Below are 13928 nucleotides of genomic sequence, written 5' to 3'. Positions count from 1 at the left end.
AGGAAGGCCTTCAGATCTTTCCTCCGCAGGGTACAAGAATTGAAGCAGTTATTCACTACCACATTTTTAGCATAATCACAAGTACCAGCCAAAATTATCCAGAGTCTAAAAATATTTGAGAACTAGCTAAGTGGTTTTGCAAAACAGGCTCTATATTGAAACAACTGCTGCCACCCAGGCACTAGTGGAAGTTCCCTCCTAGGGGAGTTTAGTGTGTTGTGTGTTTGTTGTTATATCCTCACACTTGTTGTGTCCTTCCTGAGCAGAGTGATGTTAGAGCTCCCAAAAGCACGAGGCACATCCAGGCTATCTGCTGGAGCAAGCTGAAAGCACAGGATGAGGTTGAGGCAGTGCAGCTCCTGATCCAGACCTCGCTGCCCAGTTCGGAGGGGAATTCACGGAGCAGATCTGACTCGGGTAAGTCAACACTTGTGAACTTAACTGCTGACATGGGCAGGGCATGTATGGGAAGGACAGCAAAAAGTCAATGCATGTCACCCACTCAGCTTGGTGTCACCTGCAGGTGGGCTGAGGGTGCACTCAATCCCTCTGTATGTCAGTGATGAAGATTATAAATAGCACTGGTCCCAGTATGGACCCTCAGGGACACCACTTGTCCCTGATGAACACCAGGACTCTGAGCTGTTGATCTCTGGATGCAACCATTCAACCAATTCTTTATCCTAACATCCACCCATCAAATCCATCTCTGTCCAATTTAGAGAGAAGGATGCTGGGGGGATCCTGTCAAAGGCCTTAGAGAAGTCCACATAAATGACATCTGTAGCTCTTCCCTTGTCCACTGATGTTAAGATCAGGAAGCTCCCCCGGTCCTCATCATGCTGTCCATTGACTTGATAGGTGTGGGAAGAGGGGCTAACATTGAAGATTGACACAAAGTCTTCTCCCCATCTGTTGTTACCAGTTTTCCAGTGCTGTTTATTTCTTTGAACTTCTTATTTTGTTACCATAGCTGAAACCCTTCTTGTTATTCTTTGCATCCCTTGCCAGGTTCAGTTTCAGCTTTGTTTCACCCTTCCTCACTACATCCCTATACAACCAAACTTCATGTCTATACTCTTCCCAGGCTACCTGTTCTTGTTTCCACTTCCTGTGCATTTGCTTTTTTCCCCTTACTTTTACCAGCACTTCCCTACTCAGACACACCAGTCTCTTACCTTCCAGTTTCTTGCTCCTGGAGAGCTCTTGCACTCTATGAAAGACTTCCTTAAAGATCTGTCAGCTCTATTCCACTCCCTTGTCCCCAGGGGATCCTTTCCTTATGTCCTTGAGGAGCTGGAAGTCTGTTTTCCTAAAATTCATGAGCCTAACTACCCAACCCATGTCCCTCAGGACTGCAAACACTTCCAATGCATGATCATTGCAGCACAGGCTGCCTCCAGTCTTGATGTCCCTGATTAACTTGCTTACATTGGTGGCCATCAGATCCATTTTCCCCCTGGCAGAGCTGCCTATTGTCTGTCTCTGAAGGGTAAGGGGGAATGCCCTGTATGCTCCTGAAGGAAGTAGGCTGGAAGGAGTCCATGGTGAGAAGCTCACACTCAACTGGAGTGCTTTGGCCCGCTCTTCCCTCCCACCCCTAGCCACCCAGCACACAGCCTTGCACAGATGTGGTGCTTGGACAAAGGGCACCTCCTGTTAGAGACGTGTGGGGACAAAAAGTGCCCTGAGGATGATGCACAGTTTTGACAAGTGCAATCCTGCCAGCCTGGCAGGCACAAGTGCTCCTGACATCCTGCTCCTCTCTGAGGAATTGTGGAAATCTTCCCACAGCATTCTTCCTGCACAGCTCAGCTTGCCTATTTGAGCCAGCCCTGGTTCATCATTGTCTGACCTCTGGAGTGGTGTTTGTTATGGTTTCTGGGGCTTAATTTGGTCAGTGAGGTACGTTTAATAATGCAGTGGGCTCTACAATGCAGTTTTCATTTCCTAGTACATTTATGCTGCTGACAGATTCACACTCATCTCAGTTGACTCTAGCACAGTTCTGCCTTTAAGACCTGCTGTTGTTTTTGTAAAGATGTTTGTTAGCCAAGCTGTTTTTCACTTTGAGTTCATGGTAGGGCTGCAGAAATGTTTGGGTTGGGACACCTGAGGGGCAGTACAGGAGCTTGAACAAGACACCAGTGAGCAGAGGAGGAATTTCTCAATTTTTTACACTACTGGCAACTGTAGAAGAATGGCCCTGTGAATTGAGAGGTGCTGGGTTTGGACTGCAGACACATCTAACATGAGTGTGCTTATTCCTAAGCAATTGTGATCCATTTGCAACATGTTTTATAATGCAAATGAAATCTAGAACATGTCCTAAAAGATACATCTTTACTCCAGATTAGCTTTGCAGATAGAGGTTACCCTGGTTTTGGGGTGATGAGCCCTGCAGCCATACCAAGTGTGCTGTGTATCTTCACAGGTTGGCTCAGCTGCTGTAAACCCAAATGGTTGCTTTTTTTTCAGTGAGTGGTGGGAGAGCTTGTCTGTCCCTTTGGCACACTGGAGGAGTTACATGGAAGCACTAATGTTTTGTCAGCAGCCAATTGAATAGGCACTGTTCAAAGGAGGTGGGTTACCAGCCAGCATGAAAGCTGTGCCTCAGCTCTAGCAAACCTTCTGGCCTGTCTTCTTTACCAGACCACCTATCCCAGATTTAAAAGACCACCAAATCCAAGCACAAAGGTAAGGGTAATACCTGTCTAATAGGCTAAAATAACTGCCTCTGCGGGCTACCACACAGAGCTCAGTGCACAGAGCTGGTGGCTCAGAGACCACGTGAGGGAGAAGCCCCCCAGCCCATGAGAGGCATGAGAAGCCCCTTCTCCCAGCCCCAGAGGGCACACTGGAGATCCTTGCTGGGCAGCTGGATCCTGGGCTGGCAGCTGCTGTTGGCTGTAAGGAGCCAGATCTGAGCAGCCTGAAGGGAGCCTCTTGTTCAGGGAGATCAGCACTAGTCCCATAGCACGTGTGATGGCCACCTGAGTGTTGGTAACAAATGAAGATCCAAACTTGAGTCCTGAGCCTGCTGTTTCCAGGTTTATGAGGTCTGTGATTTACATCCACAGCCTTGGTCGGAGGGCACGGGGGAATGGCAGAGGCAATCGTGTCTAGCAAGTACATGGTGGCATGCATGTTTCTTTTGAAACCAAGACTTTCAAGGAGGTTGAGAAGCAGAGGAGGCAATTCCCATCTGTCTTTCTGTGAAAGAAGGTTCACCTCTAAGTGCAGGTGGAGATATCTGCTGTGTCAGTGTCATACACACTATGACAGGGAAGACAGTTTCCTTTTGACATACTTGACAATAAGTTGAAGTGATTTAAATCTCTTTGGATTCAAACAAAGTCTGGGGAAAAGAGGAGTGGAAGAGATCATCCATTACATTTTAACAGGAGAAATCCTAATGAGGGCAGAGCTGCTATCCAGCTCCCACAAAACTCCCCATGGTCAATGAAGTGTTCCAGCGAGAGGCAGAGAGGGTTATGCTTTCTTGTTGGAATGATATTAGCAATCTTTAAGGACAAATAATTCAAATCTCTCTAGAACAAAATTATTTTAGCTGCTCCCCATGAGTCTTTGGCCAGAGCTGTGGCCTTAGATAAGAGGAATTCCTGTTCTCTGCTCTACCCACAAAGTAGCAAACCAGGCAGCCTTTGCAGTTCAAATGGAAAATTTACAGCTATTGTATTTGCTAAAGGCTTTCATGGAAACCACAGGACTGACTTTCAAAACCACTTCAGTGTGATCTCTGAAAGCTACAACTTTTGTTACAACCCCAGGGCTGTGACAGTAGGTGTAGAGGGAACTGTAATACCCTGAGTTGCTCTCAGTTAAGCACTGTCTGAGCCAGCCTGCCTGAAGCCTAATGCCTCACTGACTTTTCCACATACAGAGTCAGTTTTCTGCATGAAGCTGGATGCAAAGTAGATTGAATTCTAAATTTGTAGTAGCAACAGCAACTAAAGTAGCTCTGGTTTTTATGGTGTGTAGCAGTTTGAAAAGAAATTGGAGGCAGAGGAGGTGAATGTGGCTGCCGCAGCTGGGATTTGCACTGGCTCTGCACTGCTTCCTCTCTGTGCTGGACTGCGAACAGCACGACTGTGCCAGCTGGGAGAGGTGCAGCTGGAAGGCAATGTTGCAGCAGTACTGCTACCTTGGGGTCACCTCTGTGTCAGCTCCAGAGGTCTCCGGGCTCTTTTCTAATGAAAACTGTGCAAATCTGCTGAGGTTGCCAAGAGCATCACAGGGCATGTTTAAAACCAGGTGGGGTTCAAATGACCAGAAGGCACCTGGGGGTGGGAACCCACCTGAACAGCCAGGTGGATGGCTCAGTAACTGTTTTCTAGTCTAAGCTCCGTAATCTGCAGTGGCATCAGAAATATTTGTATCACTTGCTATTTTAAAAGCCCAACATTATGTTCAACCATAACATTGAACATACTCAAATCTAGGACTATTTGCTGCAAGGCTGGGAGGGGAAGGGTGGTTTGAGGTTCTTCCAAGAGAAACCCCGGTACGTAACCTCACACCTTCGGTAAACCTGAGAGCGGTTTTCCATCGATTCACAGAAAGCTGACTCTGTTTTCCTTCCCTCGGCAGGCACGGACAGTCAGTGGATGCAGACACTGCGCATGCAGCAGCTGGCCAAGGCCATTTCGCTGCAGCACGGCCACCCGCACAGCCCCAGCACGGTCACGCAGTACCTGCCCTACCTGCGCAGCCAGGACTCGTACGCCGCGGCCGTGCGGAGGACGCGCGCTCCCGTCAGCCAGCAGCTCACGTCCATCAGCCACTCGAGGAACTCCTCTCCCCTGTCGCACAGCTTGATGAGAAACCTTTCCAATCTGCACTTGAACTCAAAAGGCAGCAGCGCCTCCAGCACGGCCTCTGACACCCCTTCCGAGAGGGACAGGTCCGGCGGCCAGGGCAGGACGGCCTCGCACGGCGCTGCCTCCCGCAGCTCGTCGGGCGGGCGGCGCAGCGGCACCGGCTCCCCGGCGCCGCCGCGGCCCTCGGCAAGGCCCGGCAGGACTGCTCTGCCCGCGGGCCCCGCGGCCTCCCAGCACCGCAGGTACCCCCGCGGCCCTCCGCAGCCCGCGGCCATCCCTGGCATGCCCCCGCAGGGTGACGGCGAGCCCAGGAGGGGCGAAGGGGAGAGCAGAGCCAGCGAGGGGGGGTGGATAAAGGTGCAGTACGCAAGGAAACCCCACAGGCAGGCCGCCAGCAAGCCGGGAAAGGAGAGAGCCAGGGGGAGCTGGCGGGGCCGGAGGACGTTCTGAGAGGAATTTGGCCCTTTATTTAACTGAACGTTCAACCTAGAGAAGATTTGCCTGCTTCTGTTCAATTTGCTGCACCGAAGCTGGCTGGGGCCTGCCGGCGGACAGGGAGAGCTGCCACCTCTCCTCAGGTCACTGTTGGCACCAAGGGACTCAGTTTGGTTTTCTCCTCTCTGTTTGGCTGCTCATGTTCTCAGCTGACTGGACATTCACTCATTTGCTTAATATGTCAGAAATAAAATCCATAAGGCACAACCAGGTGCCACAGTGAAAGGCTCTCAGTTTCATCCTTGGGAGAGTTGTGCTGTTACCTCTCTCCTCACCTCACTTTGCTTCTAGGTGCTGAATCCAGCTCTAAGCAGGGTCTTCTCACCCCTCGTCTAGTCTGCTTCTGCCAGGGCTATAGGAGGAGGTATATATTTCAGCATAGTCTGAAAAAAAGGGACACAAGGACATTTTTCATCAGGTCCACTTTAGTAGCTTCACTTCTCCACTTCTCCTTCTCAGGAATTTCTTACTTTGTTCCTTATTAAAAGCCCAAACATTAGTTACCCAACACCACTGAGCACACTCTGTCACGTACACAGTTGTCTTAATCAGAAGGAGAATCAAAAACTAGGCTTTTATCTTTTGGGGGAAAAAAATTAAAATAGAATGAGAAGAAGGCATTGCCTTTATCATAGTTACAACTAACCCCACTGAGGTCTATAATAATATGTATCCCTGTACAGCTGGTATTTTTTAATTGAATTTTTAAATGTGGCCAGACTGTGTTGCTTTTGTCTTTCAGTATTCAGGTAGTAAAGACAAGGTCAGCAAAGTTTCTGATTAATGTGGTCTTTAGCTCTGCTGAGAACAAAGACACAGCTTAGACTCAGTTGGCGTCAGAAAGTTTCTTCGTGGCCTTTTCACTCCAAGTTGATTTTACACAATTAAAAAGGAGAAAAAAAAGTTTGGGTTTCACAAGATGCAAGAGAGAAAAAAAGGAAGAAACAGATAAAGGAAGCTGAACCCAAAGCATTGCATGGTACCCTCGGAAAGCCCAGGCACTGTAAATTAGAGATGCTTTGAACAGGGTGCTGCACAGCACCCATCCCTTGCTGGCACACCATGGTGAGCGATGCCGGCAGAGCTGCAGGCACGTCACCCTGCTCAGGGTGAGGGGGTTTCACCACAGTCCTGTCACTGGATGGTCCAAAGGACATGTAAAGTCTCTGCTCCACACAAAGGCCACTCCTGTGGGTACTTGCAGCTCTCCTTTCTCTGATTGCCACCAGCCCCAGTAAGGGCTGAGCCCTGGGGTGAGTTTCCAATACCCACCAGAGTGGACTGGGACTCACATTTCATTAATTCAGGACAGATCCACCAAAACCAATGGAGCAAGACACAAATGACACCAGGTATCGGGATTTGGATTTCTGTCACTCAAGTGCCTTTTCCTCTGACAACAGTTTAGAGCAGAAAAAAATATAAGCTTTACCTTGAAGTGAATTCAGCTGCATGTGATGCCCTTTGGTATCAAAGTTTGCCATTTTCTTGTTGGCTTTAAACTGGCTGAAAGCTAGTTAGTAACCCAGCTTCTGACCCTGGCTTACTGAGCCTGACAACTAATTTGAGGGACATGGACAATCTAGCACTGGATGTTTCTCTGTCACAAGCAGGGGACTGGGATTTTGTCTAGGTTGGAGATCCTTCCCTGACATTTCTTGCCATGACCAAAAGGGGCTGGAGGATACCAACTGACAGTAGTTGCTCAGAATGTGCTTGTATTACTAAAATTTGGATATGCATCTCGGGAATCACAGTTGGGCCTGTACAAATCCTAAGAAAGAGATTGCAAGAGTTTGGAAGGTCACCTTTCTCTTCTAGGGTGATCAGGATGGCGGTGCAGTTGTACAAGCCTGAGATACTGTGGGCTGGTGGTGGCAGCTCAAGATTTATCAGCTGTCTGTGGTTGTTCATCAAGATGTCCAGCAGGATTCCTCTGCTGTTTGTAAGCTATTTAATGCCGTGCCTAATTTTAATCTGCAATGTACTGTTTGTCCACATCTGTTGTATTAAAGTGTTCATTAGCATTTAAAGAAGGAGCGGATGGTATTGATCATGCCCATTAAAATTGAACAATCATGCATTAGTGACTGATTAGAAATCCTTTTGCTGTACCAGCATTGCTGGTTAAAGCAACACTGAGTGAACTTGTGAAAAAAATTTTAGCAAGATTTAGTTTTCTGTCTTGTTTTTTATCACTTTTAATGTGGTTACTCCCTATCTTGATGATAATTCATTATAAATAAAAATGTGCTTACATTTTTACACATACCCCCAGTACTTTACAAAGCTGAACCTTTTTTTTTTCATGTTTTACTAACATGCAGCTAGAAGACCATGCACAGCAATGTGTAAAATCAGACTGTCTTGGGCAATTACGCCTCAGGAAAGGCTCTTTGGAAAGGAGCCATGTTATGTTTATTTAGGATTTTCTTACAAATCTGTTAAAGGCAACCATATTGAAGTACCAGTATGTCTAGGTTTGCATGCCAGGAGCTGGACACACTATCCTCCCTCCATACACATATCCTTGGCAGTGCTGCAGCTGCCAGACCCTCCCTCCATGGCTGACTCTCCAAGGGGCACAAAATACCACTGCTGTAGAGCTGCCCCTTGGTTTCTTGGCTTTTCTTTCTCTTGGGCTTCATATCTCCATGCTTGGATGTTGACATTTTCTTAATCCCCAAAAGGTACCTGCATTTTCCCCTTCCAGGGTTTAAAATGCTCTGAATTGTAAGAAGCGAGCTCTGAGATGCCTGCTGGAGTGGATGATGAAAAACAGCAAAGAGCTCGCTGTTGAAGGCAGATTCAGAACTGGACATCCAAAGTGAGTGAGTATTTGCATCCTATTGAGAGAATATTTACAAAATCAGATTTTCTTTTCCTTTTTTTTTTTTTTTTTTTTTTTAATGTGAGACTTGCTGCCAGAGCTTACACAGAATCTTTCTGTTCATTCAGCAGCATTTTATTCTGGATCTTGTGGGAATCACAAGAGCTGCCCCGCTCTCTCTGGATGCCAGACATCAGCAGGAAAGTTTCAGGGTGAACAGCAGCATATTTCCCCAGCAATTGGTTCTTGACCCTGTGGGTGGGTTGTGAGGGAGGAAGCAGTGCTCAGTTCAGATTGGAAGAGCAGGTTAACCTCAGCATCATGGTCCTTGGTTTTCTGAAATTTTACAGCTTTACCTCCACAGCTAATGTCTTCATAGCATGAGCAAAAAGACTTCTTTTCTGCCAATAAGATATGTGGTTCAGATTTTTCAATGTGGTTTTTTTTTTTTTTTTGGTCCTTCCCATAAACCTAGGAATGTCTTAAAAAAATGGGAAAGAACAGGAGAATGGAGAGCAGTCACCACTGAGGATAGCAATCATTCTTCTTTAGCTTGGTGTCCCAGAGCTGGGTGTGACCCTGTTGTATATTGGCTTCTTAAGAGCACAGGTTTCCCCGGCAGCACTGGGGTACCTGGCACTGCCATCAGGACTGGCTGTAAGAGAAGTGTCCTGGGGAGCTGCTCCATAGAGGGAGTGACAGCCAGGCCAGCAGCTCAGGGTGGCAGTGCACTCTCCAGGAGCTTGTCCCCTGTGTCCTGCAGGTCAGAGGCCAGAGGTGTGCTGCTGTGCTGTGAACCACCTGGCATTCAAGTGCCTGTGAAACCCTGCTCCTAAGCAGGGCAGCACTGAATGTGAGACTCCCTGGAGCAAAAACACTGCCCAGGCCTGCAGACACAGGCTGCTTTTGTTTGCATGCAGCCAGGACAAGTCCCCGTTCAGCTGGGAGGGGAGAGTGCTATTTGTGCCTCCCCCAGCTCTGCCATGACTGAGCTACTGCCCCATGAGAACCTGCTTTCTTGCTGTGAAATGGGGATGGGTGGCTTTGGACATGGTTTGCTTTTTAAAGAAAAAACTGGCTACTGCAGTTTTGCTCTATCTTATCTGCTCCCACAGATTATTTTCTAGCAGTTGGCCATGTATGACAGCATGCTGACCAGAATCTGGCAACTTGCTGAGCTGATTTACTGAGCAGAGGTTGCCTCACTGGGAACAACAGCCCCCAGCCATGGCACCCCTCACCTCTGTCCTGCTCTTTCGCTCAGCTGATGCTGCTCAGGATCAAACCCCGTATTTTAAGACTTTCTGTAACTTGCAGACTTGCTGCCAAGAACATTGGACTGTACATCAAATATATGCAATTGATTTTTTTGATTGTGCTAGAGAATGCACTTTGACATAGCAATAATAATAATAATTATTATTACTTTAGACTGGGAAAGATGGGCAGTGACTTAAATAACTGTGGAAAAACCCCAAACTGAGAGACCTCCTGGCATCTCATGTCACTAAATGGAATCAAATGGCTGTGCTACCTCTGAAAATTACATCTGACAGAATTATTTTCTGTATATGTGTCCACCATAGAAAGGTTTTTACATAATATTCTTATTTAATGAATTGCCATGCCTAGAAGTTCAAGCCAGTTTGTTGCAAAAATTTAGAGGTTAGAGAGGAGAAGTCTATTAAGGCAATAACACTAATAAGGGTCTGCCAAGATCACGTTTGAGTGAATGTAAATACAGGGCATTTGAGATTAACAACTCAGAGGACAGAGGAATGGCGCCGGCAGGCAGTGTCCCCCTGGGAGGAAGGCGAGCTGGGGCTGCAGCGTGTAGCCCTTCCCGGCTGCACCTCCCGCCTTCCCAGAGCCCCGGCCCGGGGCCGGAGCCTCCTCCGGGACACCTCCGGGACACCAACGGGACACGTCCCGGACACCTCCGCGACACCAACGGGACACGTCCCGGCCACCTCCGGGACAGGTCCCGGCCACCGCCGGCGCTCTTTGGCAGGGGCCGGCGGGCGGAGACACGGGCATGGTGCAGTGTAGAATGCGCAGTGTACCCGGGGCTCAACACACACATTCCTTTCCCTGCCTTAGCAAGCAAGGTGAGGGCTCCCTGCAGCAAAGAGGGCATTTCCCTCATGCTGTGGAAAAATCCTAAGGGCTTGAAAAGTTGAGATGTGCCCTGGGGACCCCGGGCAGGCACTAGCGAGCCCCGAGGGAGGCTTTCTACTTGTTCCCCTCCCTCCCTCCTTCCCTGCTGAGAGAGCTGCCTGGGGAGAGAGATCCCTGGGGAGGAGGTTATGCCACCACCTCTCCTCTCACCCTCATCCTCTCCCAGCAACCACAGCTTGCTGAAGGCTGCTGGAGGCAATGCAAATCAACACTTGCAAAAAGGCAGTGGCAAAGCTTATAGAAGAGGGCAAAAAACCAGACTACAGTAAGTATTTTGGTTACTTCCTGATAGCCTTCTGTTTCCCACAGCTATACATTTGCAGAATATTTTGTGATTTCTTTATGATGTGACTAAATGTAATTTGCGTTTTCAAAGGAAAATAAAAATCAAAGCCCAACAATGAAAGAGCTGGGATCTTGCACTCTTGAAAGTGGCTGCTGCATATCAAAACCAGCTACTTTTGATCAACATTTTTTGCTATGCATTTTGTGGAATGGCTAAAGGTTAACCAAATGAGCATTGTAATTGTAATTGCATTCCCATAATGTGCATCATAATGCTCTGGGCTCCAAATGATCTACTATACCTTTGGAATAACCATTAAGGTTTCTATCAAAAATGACCCCATTTCAGCCATTCTCTTAGTGCACTGATAAATGTAGTATCAATTGCACTTTTTCTGACACTGACTTGTATTATTCCTTTCATTTTTCTTTTCTCGTTCTTTCATTTTTTGTGGTCTTGCCAGTTTGTGTCAAAGAAACACGGTATCAGATAGGATTGGACATGACCACCTTCAATTCAACGTGCAGGATGCATTGGCACCCAGCCTTTACTAACAAGAAAATCACAGCAAAGCACAAGGAGATACAAACCTGTTAAATTAAAAGGAGAAAATCTATTTCTCCCTGGAGACAGAAAAAAGGAAAAAGATACTAATTGCATTGTGGAGGTATTTTATGGAGCTGGTACAGTTGGTCTTACTAGAAACTGATTGTACATGTTATATATTTAAACCTGTATTTACAAAATCTGATTCTGCCTATCAGAGCATAGTGTTGAAGTATTTACATCACAAAGGTATTCCACATAAATTCATGTACAGCAAACATGTAGAGATCTAGCTGTAATTAAATCTCCAAAAGTGGCTATCCTCCTTCTTCTGTGTAAGAACAAGTGTGTCCTTTCTGGATTGCAATCAATAGCAGGTTACCTGATTATACACCTTATTATGTCTTATACAGTAGTGTGAGCCACTGGAGGGTGACATGTGAACAAATAGATATGCTTGATCAGATCTTTTCCAGAAACACACCTTACAGGAGAGAGAAAAACAATTAGTGTGTGTTATAGGTTACCGATTTACAATTTACATCATAAATCAATGTCTGATTATTTTAATGCAAAATATTTTTTAGCTTCATTTTATTGCACTGATGGTTTCAATAACACACTATAATTTTCTCAGACGAAAAGGTGATTGGACAGCTCTTACAGAAATTTTTAATTACTGTCATTAGTGGCTGCAATATTTTTTTTTCTATGGACCTAAGATATGTGTTACTGCTTTGTACTGTGGGTACTCTGTGGCCACAAGAATCCAAACTCTCCCTTTCCTCCTAAATGTTTGCATCTGTAAACATATGTCACTGTGCAAGTCTCATCACAATAAATACTAGCATCACACAAACATTAACTAATGTATTGACATGCTATTTTAGGCAGGTGTGGTGGTGCATCCCCACCCTTGGGCCATACTGTGATTTCAGAAATACTCATTAAGCCTTGGCCTTGACAAGCACCACCTGGGCTAAGCTCTTGAGCTTATCAGAAGCACTGCCTGCTCCCAGGAGCTTATGCTTTCTTGTTTTTTAACGAACAGCCTTGAAAACTGATTGTTCTTGCCTGAATAAAAACCCAAGTGGAACAAGATTTTTGTCACCACACTTTTAAAGAAAATTACCAACCCAAATGGTGGCCAGGATGGAAAATTACTATGACTAAAGCCAACTCTTTAGTGACCCTCTAAAGAGCAGTCCTGAGAGCCTTGGAGCCCTGCTGGGCCGCAGCCGGCTGTGAGCAGCACCTCCCCCCGAGTGGGGCCTCTCAGAGCCAACTCTCATGTTTCCATACCTGGGGCACCACTGCTGATCACCAACAGTGGAGCCTGGGCTACCCCCCCTCCTCCAGACTCAACCCTTTGCCCATTGAGAAGATGCAGAGAGAAAGATGAGAAAGGCATCTGATGTGAGTACTTTGATGAATTCAAAGGGAATTTTTCAAATGTATATACCTTGTATGTAGTCCTTTGGGTCTGTGTGTGAGCATGCTATAGCAAATATACTATGAATGTTGCTCTCCTAGATTCTTAAGTACTTTAGATTTGTAAATTAGGCCTGTTACTGAGTTACTGTTGTGCTATAGTATATTCTATAAGAATCTTTTGTTAAATTGCTTACATTAAGCTGTCCATTAAGTGTTAAGTGCCATTAAAACTTTTAGGCCTAAGCCATTTTTCAAGTGTGGGGCTAAGTTTGGCAAGGAAGTCCATTCTGAACCTTGTGACTCAATGGGAGGGTCTCCCTTATTCTTTTTTTATCCTTACTCTTTCTCAGCCTTACCCTTTTCCCATGTAGATAATTTTTGGTTGATTTTGGTTTTAGATTGATTTTAGACTTCAGTAAAATTTTTCTCTGTGTTCTTTAACCATCTAGTAAGTAGTAGAGTGAATCTTGCCAATGAACTTTGTCATGCTTTCACTTTTATATTAAACATACCTGATACCTTTGCCAGGGATTCTTTGAGTGTCCTAAAACACTCATTCACGACAGCAGATAAAAATGTATTACTTCAATTAAAAAAAAAAAAAAAAGGAGGGAAGGGAGCATAAAGAGTGTTGAGTTAAGATAGGAAGTGTGTAAGAGAGCCAGGGACAGGGCAGCAGGAGTCCTGCCTCCAGAGAGAAAAGCTGTGTTACAATGCCAACAGCCGAAATCCTTGGGGTGACACAAAGGACAGCACTTGTCCTTTGTCCCAGCAGATCAAAGGTCACATCTATTGTTTCTGACAATGGAGCTATTGTTGGAGGTCCATGTTCTTGCTACTGCTTGAAGCTCCTAACATGTAAACAACTTTGCTTCCCCCCAGATAAATGCAGAAAATGTTGCATGCTTAATCTACTGCATGTGCCTCCATGATTCTAGCCTATTCCCCTAGCTGCTACCACATAGTCACAAGTCATTTCAAAAACAGACAAGACCTTAACAGATTATTTTCTTGAAAACACCTGATAAAATACTCCAGATGATCACTGCTGACATGTGAGCTCTGAGGGAAGAGCTTGCTGGTAGCACTGGACAGGCTATGCAGGACCCTGACTGGGGGACTGAACAGGCAGAGATGTTTTCCTCCACTCACATTAGCCTTATTTAAGTGTATCTGAAAATGCAGTGTTCACCTTTGAGTTCAGCTTTGCATGTCTCCAGCTACTGTTAATAGCTAGATGTAGGACAGTGGTGCTGCCTATGTCTTGACAAACACAGAAAAACCTTTTCCATCATTGCAGACCAGTTGGTAAGTTTTT

The 13928-nt window shown here is 46.2% G+C and overlaps 1 protein-coding gene across 1 annotated transcript in view; it reads left to right on the top strand.

Annotated features, from left to right (window-relative positions):
* Positions 1 to 5365, top strand: part of MAP3K20 (mitogen-activated protein kinase kinase kinase 20) — an 89881-nt gene extending 84516 nt beyond the window's left edge. Inside the window, exons 18-19 of the mRNA XM_054277852.1 lie at positions 267 to 417; positions 4612 to 5365. Coding sequence (XP_054133827.1) covers positions 267 to 417; positions 4612 to 5291 — 831 coding nt within the window. The 3' untranslated portion in view covers positions 5292 to 5365. The remainder of the gene's footprint in view (positions 1 to 266; positions 418 to 4611) is intronic.
* The last annotated feature ends 8563 nt before the right edge of the window (positions 5366 to 13928 follow it).

The sequence above is a fragment of the Melozone crissalis genome, unplaced genomic scaffold, assembly GCF_028551555.1.
Source record: "Melozone crissalis strain CALT ecotype California unplaced genomic scaffold, PUWL_Pcris_2 ptg000023l_1, whole genome shotgun sequence".
NCBI classification, from domain to species: Eukaryota; Metazoa; Chordata; class Aves; order Passeriformes; family Passerellidae; genus Melozone; species Melozone crissalis.
Note: the sequence above shows the minus strand (reverse complement) of the source record. Positions and strands in the feature narration are given on the sequence as shown.